The 19,112-nt window shown below is 37.9% G+C and overlaps 1 protein-coding gene across 4 annotated transcripts; it reads right to left on the reverse strand.

The window, feature by feature from the left end:
• Window positions 1–395: 395 nt before the first annotated feature.
• Window positions 396–18,860, reverse strand: LOC311295364 (V-set domain-containing T-cell activation inhibitor 1-like). Of its 4 annotated transcripts, XM_084416713.1 has the most exons (9): window positions 16,951–17,016; window positions 16,416–16,528; window positions 11,821–11,898; window positions 11,666–11,725; window positions 11,452–11,550; window positions 11,131–11,354; window positions 7,415–7,452; window positions 6,966–7,292; window positions 396–6,872 (listed from the first exon to the last, which is right to left on the reverse strand). In XM_084416713.1, the coding sequence occupies exons 6-9, from the start codon at window positions 11,193–11,195 to the stop codon at window positions 6,793–6,795; spliced, it is 510 nt and encodes a 169-aa protein (XP_084272839.1). In that variant the 5' UTR covers window positions 11,196–11,354; window positions 11,452–11,550; window positions 11,666–11,725; window positions 11,821–11,898; window positions 16,416–16,528; window positions 16,951–17,016; the 3' UTR covers window positions 396–6,792. The 4 variants fall into 4 exon arrangements, with proteins under 4 accessions (XP_084272839.1, XP_084272838.1, XP_084272837.1 ...); XM_084416712.1 differs by having other exon boundaries at window positions 11,238–11,725; window positions 16,951–17,029; XM_084416711.1 differs by lacking the exons at window positions 11,131–11,354; window positions 11,452–11,550; window positions 11,666–11,725; window positions 11,821–11,898 and having other exon boundaries at window positions 16,951–17,010.
• Between the last annotated feature and the right edge of the window lie 252 nt (window positions 18,861–19,112).

Genomic DNA, 19,112 nt, shown 5'->3' on the forward strand with positions numbered 1-19,112 from the left:
ACAGCACTATAACTCATATTCTACACAGAGGTATCTGACTTATAGCTATCAGCTGACCACAAAGATTTTAGACCATCGTTTTGTTTTAACTCTTTCCACGCCAGTATTTTTTTTTTTTTTTGCAAGCCACTGCCAGCATTTGTCATCATTTTCATAAAATTGTCATGGCCCCCAGAATATTTTGTTGTATGAATATCTGAATATACAATATATCAAAAGAAAGAGCAGTCTCTGTTTTTAAACAACAACAACAACAACAAAAAACTTTTTATTCTAGCTTCACGCATTCATTTTTATTTTAACGACAGTTGGAGCAAAAAGCTCAGAAAATTGCTCAGATCGGATTCAGAATGATGATCAAAACATGGATGAAGTAGATTGAGTCCATCAACACCCCCAAAGCTTCACAGTCTTTTATTGCACATCCCAATGGTATACATATTGCACATCCTCAATGGTATACATATTGCACATCCTCAATGGTATACATATTGCACATCCTCAATGGTATATATATTGCACATCTTTAATGGTATACATATTGCACATCCCGATGGTATACATATTGCACATCCCCGATGGTATACATATTGCATATACTCAATGGTATACATATTGCACAATGAGATAATGCACAACCCCCCTACCCTACAAAATGCACAACTGACATATTGCACAATCCCGATAATATACATATTTCACAAATGACATAATGCACAGCCCCCTAAATGGCCTACAGATTGCACAACTGACATTAAGCAGTTTTGATTTATATGCTGTTGAGTGTTTGATGATTGCGTTGGCTTACATGTGCATAAGCAATGCTTTTTCACCTGTGTTTTGATCAGGAGATTCTGTACTCTTTCAGAAGACGGATAATAGCGCCCCAAACCGTAGAACAGTGAAAACATGGATTACCGGGAGATTCTGTCCATGGCGGGGAAAGAGTAAAAGCAAAATTCACATTTGGTGTGTAACTGTAATTTATGCTGTATAACAATATCCCAGAATAAACTACTACTGTGTGATCAAGAGCTCAAAACAAAGCAGAGGGGACATGTATAACCTCGAAAGGGTTTATTTTGTCATAATGACCAGCTCACTCTACATTATCACACTTATTACATACCAAATAAATATTTGGAAACATGAAATATTGTTTTTATTAGCTTATTTGTACCCAGGTCAGCTTCAAGTTTCTGCTAAGAAAAATAGTCAATTATAGTGGAGAAAATAGCAACAAGACAAACTCTGCATTAAAAATAAAAGGTAGTCCACCAACTTATAAAATTCACATCGGTGCTCAAATAAAGTTTCGATCGAGGAACAACATGAACTGCAACGGACAACAAAACTCGGTTACACTTTATTTTAAGGTGTCATTGTTACAGTGTAATTATATATTTAAGTACTGAGTAATATTAAGCAACTACATGTACTTACTATAGGGTTAGGGTAGGATTAGGATTTGGTTGAGGATTAGTTGCATGTAATTATGCATAATTTACTATTATTACTATGCTAAATGCAACATTTGTAACAAGGACACTGTAAAATAAAGTGTTACCTAAAACTCTTGTTTACAGCAGCATGACTTCAGGGGTGAAACAACAAACAAACAAACACCAACTAACTCCAAAAACTAATAAAATGACTAAATTACACGTCAAAGTATTACAAAAAATCAAATTCAATCAATTAAAATAAAAACTTTCCTGTCAGTATTTATATAAGAAATCCTAGCCCTTAACACTCTATAAATGTTGATAAGCAGTTTACAATTCTTTAAAAAAATATATATATATATAATAATGCAAATAACTTTTTAGAAAAAATATACTTGCTCAGCCTATAAAACATCTCAGGTTACGTATATATACCATGCTTCCCTTAGAAGGGGGGCGAAACATCAGTCTGCTTAAGACAAAGAAGTTGATGATGTGTACACCCTCTTGTACTCGCGGTCGCACCCGTAGACACGTCACGGGCCGTCACTGGCCAATGACATCATTGCATTTGAATCAGGCAATTAAAAAAACCTGGATATAGAGGGTATGCGCGTGACGTCACCGTCAGCTGGAGTGATTGCGGTCACGCCCACTGAGTGGCAAAAATACTGAGCGGCAGCATTGGTTTTCAGCGTGAATGCCGCGAAAAACACACAAAACACATCTAAAACGGGAAAGAGCTTTGCGATTGACTGTACAAATACATTTGAAAAGAAATCTGAGGTATATTTTTACAGACTGCCGAAAGCTACAGAACAGAGCAGCAAATGGATCGCTGCTATTCATAGAAACAACTTGACTCCAGGCAGTGAAAGGTGGATTTGCAGTTGTCATTGAGCACGTTTACATGCACACCAGTAAGCTGATAACGCAAGTAAACCGAGTTTACATGACTGTATTAATGAATCAGGCCATGACCCTGTGTGACGACAAAACAATCATTTGCGGATCTGACTCTGAGTATTTCATTTGTTGTCGGTTGATGTTAAAATAAAGCTTGCAACATGTCAGCGGGAAACTTACAGCCAGAGGTGGAGAGTAATTAATTACAAATACTTTCGTTACAGTACTTGAGTCGATTTTTCAATGTTTTCTACTTTCTTGAGTATATTTAAATTGTGGTACTTTTACTCTTACTTGAATAGAATAAAAATAAAGTATTCAACTTCTCTACATTTATTTTTCACCAAAAGTACTTTGACAAAGGTGCTGACGGAGCAACAGGCGAGCTGTTTTTTTCACAGACACTTTTTAAACTACTGCGGTGGAGCCTGGAAATCCAGACCTATAAATTTCCAGGGTAGTGGAGCCCTGCGCTTCAGACAATCACAGACAGGTCTGAAGCGCTTCAGCCAATCACAGACAGGTCTGACTCGGGTGCTAAACCAATCAAAACTTCCAATTCAGCTGGGGGGCGGAGCGTTCAAACCACGCTTTGACAAATTGACATTCAATCACTGGTGCTCGTATTTTGAATTGGTATCGCTAACATTTCAATATTTTAGTGAATGTAAGTGAGCTATGCTCATATTCTGATTTAAAATTGCATGGATGGAGCAAGAACAATGTAAGTATCTAAAATGCATGCACACAGTTGAGTTTAATGCTTTAGCTGGCCCTCTTTAACCATGGAGTTAAACTAAATGTACAAGCAAACTTTGTTCGAAGCTGAAATAACCTCAACATTAGCAACAACAGTGAAATAAGATCGCATGATTTAGGCCTATCTGTCAGTCAGATGCACTTGTGCAAAGTGTAGCTCGTTGCTATAGCAATATATAAAAAATATAGCCTTTAATTTAACATGTTAAAGCAGGGTAACCGTACCCTGCTTTATTGTTTTACTGGCACTTTTTTATTTACTATTTTAATCCATATTTTCTTTAATAAGACATGTATTACATGCATTCATGTAACCAGAGGGTGACGCTGCCAACACTGGTTCGAAAATATGTGAAATAAGTAGGGCTGTTAATTTGTAGTTGTTCATTTAAGCCATTAGTTGACTAATCGCATATTTATATTAATTGAATTAGTTAAATATATATACTGGAGAGACTAAACCACAATAAGCCTATTCCGCACTCAAGCGCACGCATGAAGTTTGCCGCAAAGAACCGGCAAAAGTAATGATTATGAATGTGTCAAATATAGCAAGGAGACATTTTAATTGTTTATTAATAAACTGGTGTTTTCTGTGTCAGTGTCGGCTGCAAAGATGAATTTGACGATGCTGACTCGCCATCTTTCGGAGTATTGTGAACGTGCCTATAGAAAAATGCTATTTTTTTTGGATTACATAAGCAGAGAGTAGCTGTTTATTTTCGGTTTTAATTGTTTTGTTTAAAAGTAGACATTTAAAGCTTTCCATAAATATATTTCTCATGTATGTGAGGCAAGTAGCCTAGTAGAGTTTCGGTTCATTTATGAGACAAGCTTCAGTTCACGTGCAATCGTGCCCGCGCCTCAACGTCCTGATTTTAGTGGCTGCTGTATTTGCTTCTTATAATCCAGGCAATTGGTTGATGAAACATCGATTCAAATTAAGATACAATTTATACAAAATGAAATACTTTAAAGAAAGGCTTTCTAAACAAAACTTAATGAAGTGGTCAAAATCATGTCTGACCCACTCCATAAGTCATTGTCTCCTGATATTGCGCGTCTAATTATCCTATCTTACTCCATCTTATACCTATCGTAACCCTATGTAATGGGGTAGAAGGGGAAGGACTACAAATTAGATGGACTACAAATCCCATGAGTTAAGACGCTATAAAGGGAAACCAAACTGTTTAGACTTCCTCTTTGTGGTACCATGTGTCAAGCAGGAAAAGCTGTTTGGTGTCTTTCAAGGCTGTGTAATAGCAGATGAAAAACCAAGTTGATTATAGAACTGAAGTGGGAGGGTAAGGGTTGTGATTTATGAGGACTATAGTGAGTTTGTCTAGTTTTAACTAGGGATGCTCATATTGACCGTTTAACCGTTAACCGAAAGTAAAAATTTTGACCGATTAATACTATCAGTTAAACGGTTTAAAACGTTTTTTTTTAAGCTTCTTTTTTTTTTTTTTTGCTGCATGGTTTAAAAATAAAAAACTATATAGCTTATATTTATTAACTCACGGAGCGCGTAGACACGCGCAACCACACGCGTTTCTAGCGAGACGTTACCTGTGTATTCCCGGGACATCGATCCGTCCCATAGGAGAGGGTGTTTTCAGCCGCGGGTCTAATGGCGTGTTCACACCAAACGCGAATTTAATTATTTGCGCGAGTAGATTACAAACAAAGTCAATGCAAAGACGCGAATGACGCGAATTGGGCGACGCGTTTGCCGCAAAAGCTCGATAATGGCCTCAATCGCGTCTTCCACGCAAGACAAGTTGATAAATTTCAACTCGAGCAGAAAATTTGCGTGAAGAGGTGAAATTCACCGAGTTGAGTGCGCCTCTGGATGGTGATGTGAACCGACACGTCGTGGTTTGGCTTTCCTCCGTATTTGGGACTTCCACAACAAGTACAGAGCAGCAATATCATTTATTTCAGACATGACGGGAAAATTATGGCAGAAAGAAATTGTGTTGTTGTTGATGATGATGACACACTCCTTTGCGCGGTATATTTTTATTCACGAGTGACGCGAAAAACAAGAAAAACATCCCGCGAGTAATCTAGAGCGAGTAAATAACGCGATGCGAATATACACTTCGCGTTTGACTGTCAACAGGCTGCGCTCCAGACTGACCCCACATCACGTTGATTGATATGTTGCTTTTATTAAATAAAAATTAGACAAGGTGTTGAGGTAGGGCTGCTATTTTTATTTAACGAAAAATCTTAGTCTAAAGGAAAAAAAAAAATCCGGTTTTTGAAAGCTTTGTTCAAACGGATTCAGTGTTTTCTTTCTGTCATCTTAATTTGTTAATTATTTAAGTTTAAAAAATATATTTAGTGTAGGCCTATTTTGTTTTTTATTTGTATTATTTTGTTCTGTTTTTCTCTCACTGTCAGAAATGCTGCAGGTGCGTGAAAATTTAAACTGAATCCAGGTTCTGTTGTTGATCTGTTCTGTATGCTGCTGTTTGCACTTTGCACTTTAAAATAAAAAACTATTTTTTTAAAGGGTCACAGATACGCGTCATTTTTATTTGGAATCTTATCAGTTAACGGTTAATAATCGATTAAAGAGTGCCGGTTGTCGGTCGGGAAAATTAATCGAAATGAGCATCCCTAGTTTTAACATGTTTGTATTTGTTTTCTGTTTTGGTGTTCTTATGGGAATGGTGTTGATTGGTGGCTCAGAGAATTAAGCAGATATATTTGAGAATACAGGCACTGATATTAATTTATTATTTAATAGGGAGATTTGGTTTTAAGATTTATTTTCTATTTGTAATTTGTGTTTTATGTTTGGTTTAAGGTTTTTTAATCCTTGTAAATATTTTATAGGGCAATCATCAATTTGTATCCTTTCTTTGTTTTGGAGGTTACAAAGCAGGTTAATGAGTAAAAAAAAAGTCTCGGTTACTACTAGCGTAACCTCGGCTCCCTGAGAGTAGGGAACGAGTATTGCGCGAGTTAGCTTACGCTTCAATATTTTCGAGAAAAGGAGTTTTTCCCATAGCGTAGGCTAATTTACGCAATACGAGCGACCTCTCGAAAGGGAACTACCTGTGTCGACCGGGTTATGCTTAAGCCGGTTATGACCCTACTCCGATTAAAGAAAACGGGTTTCCGCGTTTACATGACTACATGCGCTGTCGGCTTATTAAGCATAATCGGATGTTTTTAAATAAACACTGACAAAAAACTATACAAGTTTTAGGGCTGGACAATGAGTGATCACCCATATTTAGACCTACCTATTTATATTTTATTTATATAAAGCGTTCACAGGCAAATTTTCTTTACATATTTCCCAGACGTCGAAATCAGCACATATAAATGTCAGGAAACATGATTCCTGGCTGCATGTCAATATCCATGGATCACTGGATTTTGGGTAAGTGGTAAGGAGCACTATATCGAGTCCAACCTTTAGTTTAAATTGATAATTGTTTGTTTTACTCACGATTTTGCAGTTTCCCCTATTAAATCCAGTCATGCAGCAGCTCTTCTGCCAGTCAGTCCAGCTGAGGGAGTGTGTTTTCGCGGGAAAGATACGTCAATGCATACCCTCTATTGAATGCCCATTCACTCATGCATCAGCTGAGCTACTGTCATTGCATCTGTAGTGTACATGCGGCTGATACACACACAACACAGCATATTCTTTCTTCATTCAAATAAATTGTAGAATATTAAGTAGAATTGAAAACACAATCCCCTCTGCTATTGCTTTTGCTCCATGGTTTCCTCTGCCTGTAAGACAAAAACATCACAAAAACATTTAGAGAATTTTTCGTTAAATCAGTCATTAACATTGTATTTTTAAATAAATACATTAAGACATACCTTTGATGAAAAGCTGTGTGCTTGGATTTTGATGTGCCTTTGTGATGTAGCAGACGTACTTTCCTGCATCACTGTATTGAAGTTTGTTGAGTTTGAGTGAGAAGTTTCCTTTCATATACTCATTAGGAAAGGTTTCAGCTCTGTTCTTGTATGCCGGATCCTGCTTCTCTACTGAACCTTTACCCTCAAATATGTCATAAACATTTTGGCTGCTGTTATGTCTCCAATAAACCGTTATATCTTCATGTTTAAAGCCATTGTCAATGGAAGAACAAGGCAAGACAGCGAAGCCTCCAATATTACCCTCAACAGTGGCCTGCAGACATGCTGAAAACAAGAGAGAATTAAGGATTAAGGACAACAACAACATTCATTTACTGATGCATTTTATAAAAGTCAGGCTTAGAAAATGAAAATGACAGAAAATGTGGTTTTCATGCAACACTCACCTTTGTTAATCAATACTGCAAACACACAGATACAGAAGCTGTAAAAAAAAAAAAGAAAAAAAAAAGAAAAAAAAAAAGAAAGTACAGCAGATAACTAACATTACGAAAGTGACTATTTGCACCAGGTATACACATCACAAATGCTTTAAAGGGATAGTTCCCCCAAAAATGAAAATTCTATCATTGTTTACTCACCCTCAAGTTGTTCCAAACCTGTATGAGTTTCTTTGTTCTGCTGAACACAAAGGAATATATTTGGAAGAATGTTTGTAACCAAACAAATCTCGGTCCCCATTGACTACCATAGTATATTTTTTTCCTACTATGGAAGTCAATGGGGACCGAGATCTGTTGATTACAAACATTCTTCCAAATATCTTCCTTTGTGTTCAGCAGAACAAAGAAACTCATACAGGTTTGGAACAACTTGAGGGTGAGTAAATGATGACAGAATTTTCATTTTTGGGTTAACTATCCCTTTAAGTGTTATTGATTCGTTTCCAGAATAGCTTAGCTGATTCAGTGCTGACCTGTAAAACTGCAGCATTTTTGCTGCAATGCCACAGCACAAACTACTGCAGCAGAGCAGAGGAGAGCTTTAGGTCCTCAAGCACCTGCCCTTCTTCAAAACTAATCAAAAGTGCCCCTCTCAACAATTATCATCATTAATATTGTGGTCAATAAAACAATGCACTTGAATTATAATCAAAATGACAATGTGTACAGAACAGTAACAAAGTGCTCAAAATCTGAAAATTCCCATATATTTTTATGTATCTGTCAGTCTGAGAAATCATTGACATGACGCGTTGCTATGGGTGGTGTGTGTCTTCGGACTTGACTGACACCACCTTCTATATATTTTTTGCTTTTTGATGTTATTATTCTGCTCATTGTAAAAATAAATTATGTTTCTATCAGTAATCCCACATCCATAATTGTGACCAAACTGCCTTCTTACATCAGCGGTCGGGAACTCTTTGATGTCTGTGGCTCGACTGCAGGAAAAAATAAGCTAAACAATTACGATTTTTAAACCTTTTCATCATTAATCAAAGCTAGTGTGTCGTTTCTATATTCCATAATTCATCGACGCCCATCTGTCATGTGGTAAAATAAGCTGAAATTTCATTGGACAAAGTGAAATGGATCGGTAATTTCCCGCATAGACATAAAAAATACATGTGTATAGGCTATTTATTTTACAGGGACATGATTTATTTATAAATCAAGTGAAAGAGAATTTTACTTGACCACCCGGACAAGTAGCTTAAAACTCTAGTGATAAAAAAATAACAAGGGAAGTGTCAAGTATCAGGATTACTAGGGTTGTTTTAAGTATCTTAGGGCGCTGTTGCCCGTAAAGTGAGGGCAGTGGGAGGTGCCTCTACCAGAGAGGTAGAAGAGGCCTCTGAGAGCGACCCAGAATTGAAAGAAGTGCGTTTTGCAGTTAACAGCGGACACTTTGAGAACGGTAAAGCATATGCTCCAATAGTCAATAAGCTGTGCTGTATTGGCCATTTGGTCCTCCGTGGAAGACGCATAGTGGTACCAAAAGCATGACAACCTAGGGCATTGGCTTAAGTGCACGAAGGACACTTAGGTATTGTGGGCACTAAACAGCACCTCCGATCCAAAGTGTGGTGGCCGGGTATGGATAAAGCCGCAGAGAAGTACTGCAAGTCATGTCATGGGTGCCAGGTGGTATCCAGGCCAGATGCACCTGAAACACTAAGGCCCACACCACTGCCAGATGGACCGTGGCAGGATTCGGCCATAGACCTGTTAGGCCCACTCCCAACTGGTCACTCCATACTTGTTGTGGTGGATTATTATGTTTGCTACTATGAATATGATGTACTGATGTTGACAACATCCGAAAAAAATCATAGCCTGGAGTCTATATTTAGTAGACACGGGCTACCTGTTACATGTAGGTCAGATCAAGCACCTCAGTTCAGATCTGATCGGTTTAGTGTGTTCTGTGGGAGCAATGGCATTAAACATGTGAAAACTACTCCCAAATGGGCTCAGGCTAATGGGGAGGTGGAACACCAAAACTCATTGTTAATGAAAATAATCCGAATTGCACAGGCTGAAGGACTTGATTGGAAATAAGAGCTGAGGAAATATGTCACTGTGTATAGAAATATTGAACATCCAACGACAGGAAAAAGCCCAGCTGAATTGCTTTTTAACAGAAAGATTCAAGGAAAATTTCCCAACCTTTCAGAGGCATGCAAAGATCAACAAGTATGCGATAGGGATGAAGAACAAAAATCAAAAGCAAAGAGATATGCAGACAAGTGCTTGTGCAACAAGATAAGATGGATACATTTACAATCCCAATCTAATCCCGCACCAGGTCATGAGCAAAACTAGAAATCAGGTGACTGTAGAATCACCCACTGGGGCAAGATACACACGGAACAATATTCATGTTAAAAGATTCAACACCAACGAAACTGCAGATTTAGGAACTGAATGTGAACAGATATAACAGAACATGAAAGAACATGAGCTTTTATCCTAACTCCAACTAACATGATCTGAACCCCAAAGCGGATTTGCCAAACACACCAAAACAGGACAGACCCCAAAGGGCTAGATGATTGCCCAAGAAGTTGTCTGATTATATCATAGACTGAAAGGAATAAATGCTATAGATGTTTGATTGTTTGATCATACCACAGAAACAATGAGGAAACGATGAGGAAAGTTAAGCAGCTGTAGAGGCATAGGCCCGTATATCTGCATTTTGATAAACTTGATGGAACACATTTAGCTGTTTGTTAATATGTCTTCAGTGGAAAATGAAAATGTTGAGAGTATTGTGAAAAAAAGAAGAAAAAAATAAAACAATGTTAATATAATGGGCTGAAGAAGTTCAAGATATGTTCATTGAGTTATTATAGAATTTAGTCTTGAAAACATTTCCAGTTGAGTGATGATGTGATTTTATATCCAAGAAAAGGGGGATGTCACGTATCAGGATTACTAGGGTTGTTTCAAGTATCTGTCACTAGAGGGTGCTATTGAGTTCACAGAGTTGAAACCTAAAAGCATGTGTCACCGGGTGACAAATAGGAACTACGACGAACGTAACGAGTTCCCTTGGGGAAACAGTTCCGGTGTAACACTTCCATATTGATGGGCAACAGCTGCAGTGGATAATCAAGTGGCTATTTGAGCGTGTGTTGGGAACGAGTGAGGGTGTGTGGCGGTTTGAAAAGAGAGATGGCGCAGGCAAGCAGAGCGGTCGTGATCAAAGTCGAGGTTACGAGAAGACGAGAGGCAGAGGCGGCAGGACGGCAGCGGAAGTAAAGACGGTTGGCGTGGCGAGGGAAACGAGTGGGGTCTGAATTGCAGATTGTTGGTCGAACTTGGTGTCTCCCTTTTGAAAGTATCATCATAGTGGATCTGCCGGCCCCGACGAGCTGAAGTGAAGGTACACTTTTCACTGTTAAGCGGTGTGTCATTGCAGTGTCTGACGATTGAAGTGAGCATGTTGAATATTTAAAGTGGTTTGATACATCCACGAGTGTTTGAACGTTTGATGTTACCAGCACTCTGAAAGCTTAGTCGGAGACCGTCTAGTCTGGTGGAGTACCAAGAATTAATGTGAACATAGAAAACCTGTTATCCGCCACTGCATACTGCCCTCGCTATCCTGTGGTAAGAAGACTCGGTTGTTAACTGCTGGATTCTGTACTCACCACTGTTGTCCTGTGAACATAGAGAAACTGCTATTCGCCACTGCATTCTGCCATCGCTGCCCCATGGTAAGAAGGCTCAGTTGTTAACTGCTGGATTCTGTACTCACCACTGTTGTTCTGTGAACATAGAGAAACTGCTATCCGCCACTGCATGCTGCCATCGCTGCCCCATGGTAAGAAGGCTCAGTTGTTAACTGCTGGATTCTGTACTCACCACTGTTGTTCTGTGAACATAGAGAAACTGCTATTCGCCACTGCATTCTGCCATCGCTGTTCTGTGGTAAGAAGACTCAGTTGTTAACTGCTGGATTCTGTACTCACCACTGTCGTTCTGTGAACATAGAGAACCTGTTATCCGCCACTGCATTTTGCCATCGCTGCTCTGCTCTGGAAGGTGACACCCAGTTATTTGATGCTGTCCTGTGAAAAGAGAAAGCCCACTGTCTGCTGCCACCCACCTGTAGTCCCTTGTACCCTGCCCACCACCTACTGCTGACTACTGCATTCCATCTGATGGTCATTGCCTTCTGCCTACCATATACTGGTCATTGCTCTCCACCAAAAGGTCCTGGTCCTCCGTCCAATCCCTGCTGTCCTGTGAAAGAGAGGTGACACTCAGTTATCTGATGCTGTCCTGTGAGAAGAGAAAACCGTCTGTCGATCCTTACCTGTATCCTGTCCACTACTTACGTTGGTCTGCTGTCTGCCATCTGAAGGTCCTGGCCTCTGGACCAATCTGTCCCTCCGGAGTGGTGGTTGTCCTCGGCCCTAGCGGTGACACATGTGTCCGTGTGTTTATTTAAAGGGTAACTAAACCCTAAAACAACTTTTTTTAGTTAATGATTTGTAAGACTGGGGCTTTATTAGTGCTGTTCATTGATTCGAGTACATTTTTTGACATTTGGGTATAAAGTGTTTTAATTCTACAATATATGGTGTAAAAACATCTGAGTGCTGCCCTCTTCAGGTTGAACGGTGGCTACTGCAGTTGAATTTTCCTATTGGCAGTTGTGGTACTCTGTGACATAAGCAGATACCAGCTCACTATGCCCTTGGCAGCCCCTGGTATAAAAACATCTTGTTCCATCAAAACCACTGTAGCGAGTCAGGAGTTGGAATTGCGAGTATTGAAAATTATCAGGATAGCGTATATTAGCATCTAGTCAGCATAGCATTTATATAGTTTATTTCATGTAGCCTAGGTAGTTAATTTGCAGTTAGTGTAGTATTGTTAGAAGCTTAGTTAGTAGCATAGTATTGCATCAGTTAGGATAGCTTCAAGTTAGCGTAGATTTTTAGCATTAGCTTTATCTGTATTTAGTACAGTGGTTAGGATGGGATGTAGGTGTAGTAGTTGCTGGTTGCAACAGCGACACAGTGCCAAACGCTGCTCCTCCTGCATGGACTCCATCACTGCAGCGGCATCTTGATGTTAGTGAGCATATATTTTTAGTCACAATTTATGTTTCTTCCTAGTAGGCTAAAGTTAATCCTCTGGGGTCGACAAATGCGCCGGCGCGATTTGCTGGATTTTTTCACATAGCAGCAAAATAGACTTAAAGGAGAACTCTGTAACTCTAGCGAACTCTAGTCACTTCTTCGCTGATTTTCCCTTTTGTTGTCGCATGTTTTCCCCACGAGCTCCCCCTTCAGCTGTGGGGGGGGCGTATATTTCACAACACAGTCGTAAAAAACTCACTTGCGGTGGCCTCCTCCCCCTCTCTACCGCTGCTCATGTGCGTTTGTTATGATCGGAGCAAGCCAACTGTATCGTGTGGAGCTATGTCTGCCGAGGTGGGTAATCTGGTAATACATCATACATGCGTGGGTGTTTATGTCGAATTGCCGTAAAGCAATTTGTGTTTTGCGCTCGTTCTCGTTCTAGTTCTCGCTTCTCACGAGACTTCCAATTTCTATCTTGCCGGGACGGTAGTCCCCAAGTTGCAAGGTTGGTTTTCCGCCTGGGAACGCTGGGGGGAGCGGGGAAAGTCACCAATATCACCAGAACAGGTTGTTTAACCATCCAAATGATTTCTAGACAGTTTTATTAAGTTAAAAAAGTTACCAAGTTCTCCTTTAAAATACTCTGTCATTTATGGTCATACAGACTTAAGAAATATGAAAAAATAAACTGTTAAAGGGGCTATATGTAGTTTTTCCTACTAAAATGAATCCTTTTTTTATTGCCTATGTGTGAAGGGGTTGTAATCTCACATTAAAATGATCCACTTGGCGGGTTTTGCTATTACCTCTGAAAGCAAATTCCTATTTCTAGGTGAAGGCTCCGGGTCGGATTTACTGCGAAATCCAGTGACGTGACTGAGACCTGCATGCGCGCTCCCGAGCCTCTCGCCTCGTCTACTGACTTTACACTCAACAGCGACGACACTGCAACGTATGACATGGAGTCTGCTAACACTAAGAAACGACCTGCTCCCAGCACAACACAGACTCCAACACAAACTCCACATAATGATAAAAAACAAAAAAAGTTTTATCTGCTGAAGCTCGTCAGGCCAAACGTGAATCGGATCAACTTCGGACGAAAACACGGATCAACATCGGCAGGGCTTTTGAATCATGGAGAAACCTCCGCTTTGTATTGGCTGCAATCTGAAACATCACAGCTAGAGGCCGCTGAAAACTACATATAGCCCCTTTAAATGTATATTTTTTATGTGTCCACTTACAATCGAAACAAAACATTGTGCTTTTGTAAAATAAAGAAAATAAACAGGGTATGCTTTCTGCCTCTTTGTCTCCGTGAACTTTTTTTCTGGAGCACGTCTCTAAACTAAAACAAAACTCAGTTAATACTAGTCACACAGGCATAAGCAATATAGCTTTACAAACATTTAAGTCTCTGCTATTAAATTATCTAATTCAAAATGAAAACAAATATGCTCTGTTTATGTAATCTGTATGAAAAGAGAGAGATGTTAGTCGTTCTCATGGCAACTCATCTGCTAATGTAAACATGCCTACAGAGAGGGCGCGCTGCCTGTCTCTGTGAGAGACTTTCGTGGAGAAATCAAAACGAAAAAGCTACTGGGGTAAAAATGTTGAGTTTAAAAAATTTTTTTATAACACAAGATATAGTTAAGTAACATAACATGACCAAGGGAGCTGTTTTGTTGAATGTTATATTAATTCCAAATGTTACGTTAAATTTATAGTTCAATAAACAAGTAGCCTAGCCTAGTTAATATTAAGTTAGGCTACTTACATTTTAGACACTTTTTTTCGTTTCGTTTTGTATATATATATTAAAGGGTTAGTTCACCCAAAAATGAAAATTCTGTCAGTAATTCCTCACCCTCATGTTGTTCCAACCATGTAAGTCTTTCGTTCATCTTCGGAACACAAATTAAGATATTTTTGATGAAATCTGACAGAATTTTGACTCCTCCATAGGCTTCCAGTGTGACCGAAACTCACCGGCCCAGAATAGTTATTAAAACATCGTTAAAATAGTCCAAGTAACTACAGTGGCTCTACATTAAGTTTATCATGCGACGAGAATACTTTTTGTGCGCAAAAACAAACAAAAATAACGACTTTATTCCACTTTTCATTTCCTTCTCTCTGGGCCTCGTAGTGTGTTTGCGCTGCGCGTCTGTGTTGCACGTCATCACGCAACACACACATGACCGGCGTCGGCCAATAGTGAGCCTACGTGGTGACGTGTAACACAGACGCGCTGCGCAAAAACACTACGCGAACCAACTAGAGGTCCAGAGAGAAGGAAATGAATAGTGGAATAAAGTCGTTATTTTTGTTTGTTTTTGCGCACAAAAAGTATTCTCGTCGCTTGATATACTTAAGATTGAACCACTGTAGCCACTTGGACTATATTAACGATCTCTTTAATAACTTTTCTGGGCCAGCAAGTTTCGGTCACATAGAAGCCTATGGAGGAGTGAGACATGGCTCAGATTTCATCAAAAATATCTTAATTTGTGTTCCGAAGATGAACGAAGGTCTTACGCGGTTGGAACAACATGAGGGTGAGTAATTACTGACAGAATTTTCATTTTTGGGTGAACTAACCCTTTAAACATTTATTTAAAACATCAATCTCATAACATATGGTTATTTATTTAAAGTTGTAATTTTGCAGTGTAAATTGTTTCATTTGATTGCCTTGTCTTATTTTAACTGAATTTACTGATCAAATGTAAGAATTTGGCCTTTATAAAGGTAAATAATGTCCTGGGGTAATTATTACAAATATGTAGATTTAAATGTGAAAAGCTGAACAATCGGATTTGGTCAATTTGATCCGTGCATTAGGTCTTAAACTGACAGTAAAATGTTAATCAAACCACTAAAAAGACAAAGAGAAAATGACTCACAGCTTTTGACTGAAACACTTTTAGCTTTAACAAGGATTACTCTGTATTTAATTTATAGGGTGAAGATTATGTAGTGTTGTTTTACATTTGATTATTCAATTTCTGTACCTGAATACTGTTAGACCTGTGTTTATTTTATTTGTTTAATCTTTGTTCGTTTGAATTTGTTTAAGGTCATTGCTTGTAAGTTTATTTGTTCTTATTTTATTTAAATTTCACAGGTTGGTGAAAAAATGTGGTAGCTTATTTATTTGAACAAAAGGTTACATGGGTCAAAACAACAAAAGCAATAACATTTTAAATGTATTATTATAATTTTGCACGCAGTTGCAAAATGTAAACTTGAGATTTAAATCCGTGGCTGAAAAAAAGTAGTTCTGCACAATAGAGGATTTTTAAAGACACTGCGTTGTTGTTTCTTATTTATTTTCTCACTTGTGCCGTCGAATCGTTGTATAAACTCAATACCACACTCGTAGCGGTGCAATATGGCTCTATATCAGCAGAATGTGATTACCTACGTCCGAATCACAGCCTACAAACTGAACTGCATTTAAAAAGCCTATACATATTATTGTAGTGAAATAATCATACTTATCATATTACAGTTCATTACAATACAAAATTCAGGGAAATACCTCTGGGGTCAGTGTAACTTGGAGTCAATACAAGGACATGATATATGAATAGCACACTGATATGCGATATTAGCAGAATCTAAAATTAGAAACTGAGGTGCTGCAGTTTAAAGCAAGCTACTTTTTTGGAACAAATTAACAAACAACAAAATTAAATAATGTCATTAATAATTTACAGAACTAGTCATAATTAATTATAGAGGAAAACAGCAATCTACTGTTTGTATTACTACTGAAATTTCACATTAAACATGTAACACATATAAAACACATAAAAACCTATAAGCTATACCTGATTCTCATGTTCCAAACTTTCACACTGGAAATACAATCACATGTACACTTCTTGTTTTTCTTCTCCGACTCAGAGAGGATCAAATCTCCGGCAACCGACCCGTCACTGCACTGCATAACAGCATAGCAAAGATGTTGCGTCATGGAGTTGGAACACCATCAGATTGATTGATTTCTGAAGCATGCGTCTAAAGCATCAATGTTAAACACTTCTGATTTAAGTGTGCTTCTTAAACCAACCTTATGGGTAATGTAAACTCACTAATATTTATTATCAATTATTCTTTCTCATACTGAAAATGTCCAAAATCATGAGTACATCATTGACAGCTCCACCAACCCAATTTATCCAGCACTTGATCTATTTGTAGATAGAGATTTGTGCAATATTTGTAAAGTTATAATACATGATTAAAGCAAGTGGAAAAAGAAAGAAACCATTTCTTGGTGTGTCACATTTTCATTTCCAGTATAATCTGCCTCAACTTCTCAGCTTTTTGTTCAAAATATTGCCTTTTTAAAATGAAACTTACCCCATATACAGTATGTGCCCATGCTAAAGCCAGCAGAATCATATTCTGTTTCAGTGCTTCAGTTTCAGATCTTCAGTTTGTGTTTCCTGTTGAGATTTACTGCCGCTGTCGTCTGATTGGTCGCGTGCGCTCTGGTGGGTGTGGCTACAGTTGCTGTTTCGGTTCAGAGTGATGTCAGGGCCAGATCAGAAGAGCTGGATACTATAAAAGAAGAATAAAGAATTATTCTTATTTCTTGATTAACAATTCTTATAAAGTTCTCAAAATATTGTTTTGTCAACTCACCTTGATACCTTGATCTTGATACCTTCAGTTCATTTTAATGCTAATATTCAGATGTCAAGTTTATGAAGAATATGGAGAAAAAAAAATGCAAATATACTTCAGATCTCAGATCTGAGAACAGCTCAATTATAAACTGTAACATATTAAAACAAAAGTGCACGGAGTCAAACAGAAACCTGTTGTGGTGTGAGCTGTATTTTGGTCAGTAGGCTATATAATAATAATCTTGCATCACAATAAGTGTATTGTGATTGTCAAAACATTTTAGTAACTAAACTGAATTTTATTAGGTTTAGTGACAACATGTTACAATGTTTATAATTTCTGGTAAGCTACGTTTTTTATTATTGCTTGAAACAAATTTCAGGATTTCAATTCAGTTCAATTCTTGTGATTTGATTTAATATTGACTAATTTGGATAAATATTAGGTACACAAGATAGGCATACATTTTTCTCAAGAAAAAAAAAAAAATCTCACCTAATGCTGTAAACACAGAGAGAACCTTATCAGCTGGTAGTATTATTTAAGGTTAAAAATAACTCAAATTAAATATAATGCGTTTTTTATTATAATAACAACTTTATTTAATGATATAAGTAAAAATATAATAAATATGTAGCCTAATATAGTACACATATTTAGCTAAATACTCTCTATATACTCTCTATAGCCAACTAACGTGATATAGCCCATATTATGGTCATCAAATGGCTTTCCTGAGGTAAATGTTATATGACATAGGCTAATTGTTCTCCAGCTGTTTTATTGACCCTTTCCGCGTTTGAAAAACACTGATTGATCGATATTATGTATGATGAATATACATTTCGGTAAGTTGTACTGTTTCTTTTAACATTGTTCATTAATGTTTATTTAGGCTACTATTAGCTAGTAGAGATGATCGGTTCACGTGCCCGCTAGGGATCTGTCACGTCACATTTACAAACGCCAAAACGATATTTATTGTTTGAATTTCGTAATAAAATTGACAGAATCTGAGAGCTGAGATTTTTTTTTATATCATAACTAACCTGCTCTGTCTAGTCTGTCGATCTCTGTGTCCTCTTGCTTCGCGATTTTTCTGTGCGTGAGAAATGGATGTGTGGCGTGAGAGCGTGTGAAAAGTGTCAATTGCGCGTCTCTCGGTGAATGCGTGAGAGTTGGCAGCTCTGTAATTTAATAATTATTGGTTAGTCCTGCAAGGAGAAAGTCAAAAGCCATTAACTAAAACACAACCTGACCGGAGGATATGGCAATGACTACATTGTCATATTGGATCAAATATAAGTTAAATAACTATTAACGTAGGCTACTGAAAATGTATAAAGATATCGTGACTTAGGACAGCAAAACCCATGTGCAGTAGCTAGTTAAAAAAAAAAAAAATGTTTGCTAACAAACAAACAAAACCACCTGCTCCCTCTTAAGTAAAAAGAGACTTAGTTAGATATGTAAATACATGGATTTAAGTTTGTTTTCCGTTACTGATTAAATAACGGATCAGTAAAAAACGCGATTTAACGCCTGTGCGCGTTCACACAGTCAACTGATATGAAAATTCACATTAAACATAACACATATAAAACACATAAAAACCTATAGGCTTTACCTGGTTCTCATGTTCCAAACTCTCACACTGGAAATACAATCATATGCACACTTCTTGTTTTTCCTCTTCGACTCAGAGAGAGGATAAAATCTCCGGCAACCGACCCGTCACTGAACTGCTTCAGCATATTGCATTGTAAAACAAATGCACTGTAAAATAAACGAAAATGAATATTTCATAAGTATATTATTTTACTTTATGCTACAGTAGTGACAAATTACAATACTTTTATCCTAATTGTCAGGTATGTGGAGATAGATAGGAC

Source organism: Rutilus rutilus (genome assembly GCF_951802725.1).
Source record: "Rutilus rutilus genome assembly, chromosome: 8".
Lineage (NCBI taxonomy): Eukaryota > Metazoa > Chordata > Actinopteri > Cypriniformes > Leuciscidae > Rutilus > Rutilus rutilus.

What these genes read in the sequence shown, in the direction of transcription:
- LOC311295364 (XM_084416711.1), bottom strand. Translation starts at nt 16,992, where the DNA reads ATGATTCTGCTGGCTTTAGCATGGGCACATACTGTATATGGG. An exon ending in GTTTGGAACATGAGAATCAG is followed by an intron (nt 7,453 to 16,415) that starts GTATAGCTTATA and finishes TTTTTTTTACAG; the next exon opens with CTTCTGTATCTGTGTGTTTG. An exon ending in TGCAGTATTGATTAACAAAG is followed by an intron (nt 7,293 to 7,414) that starts GTGAGTGTTGCA and finishes TCTTGTTTTCAG; the next exon opens with CATGTCTGCAGGCCACTGTT.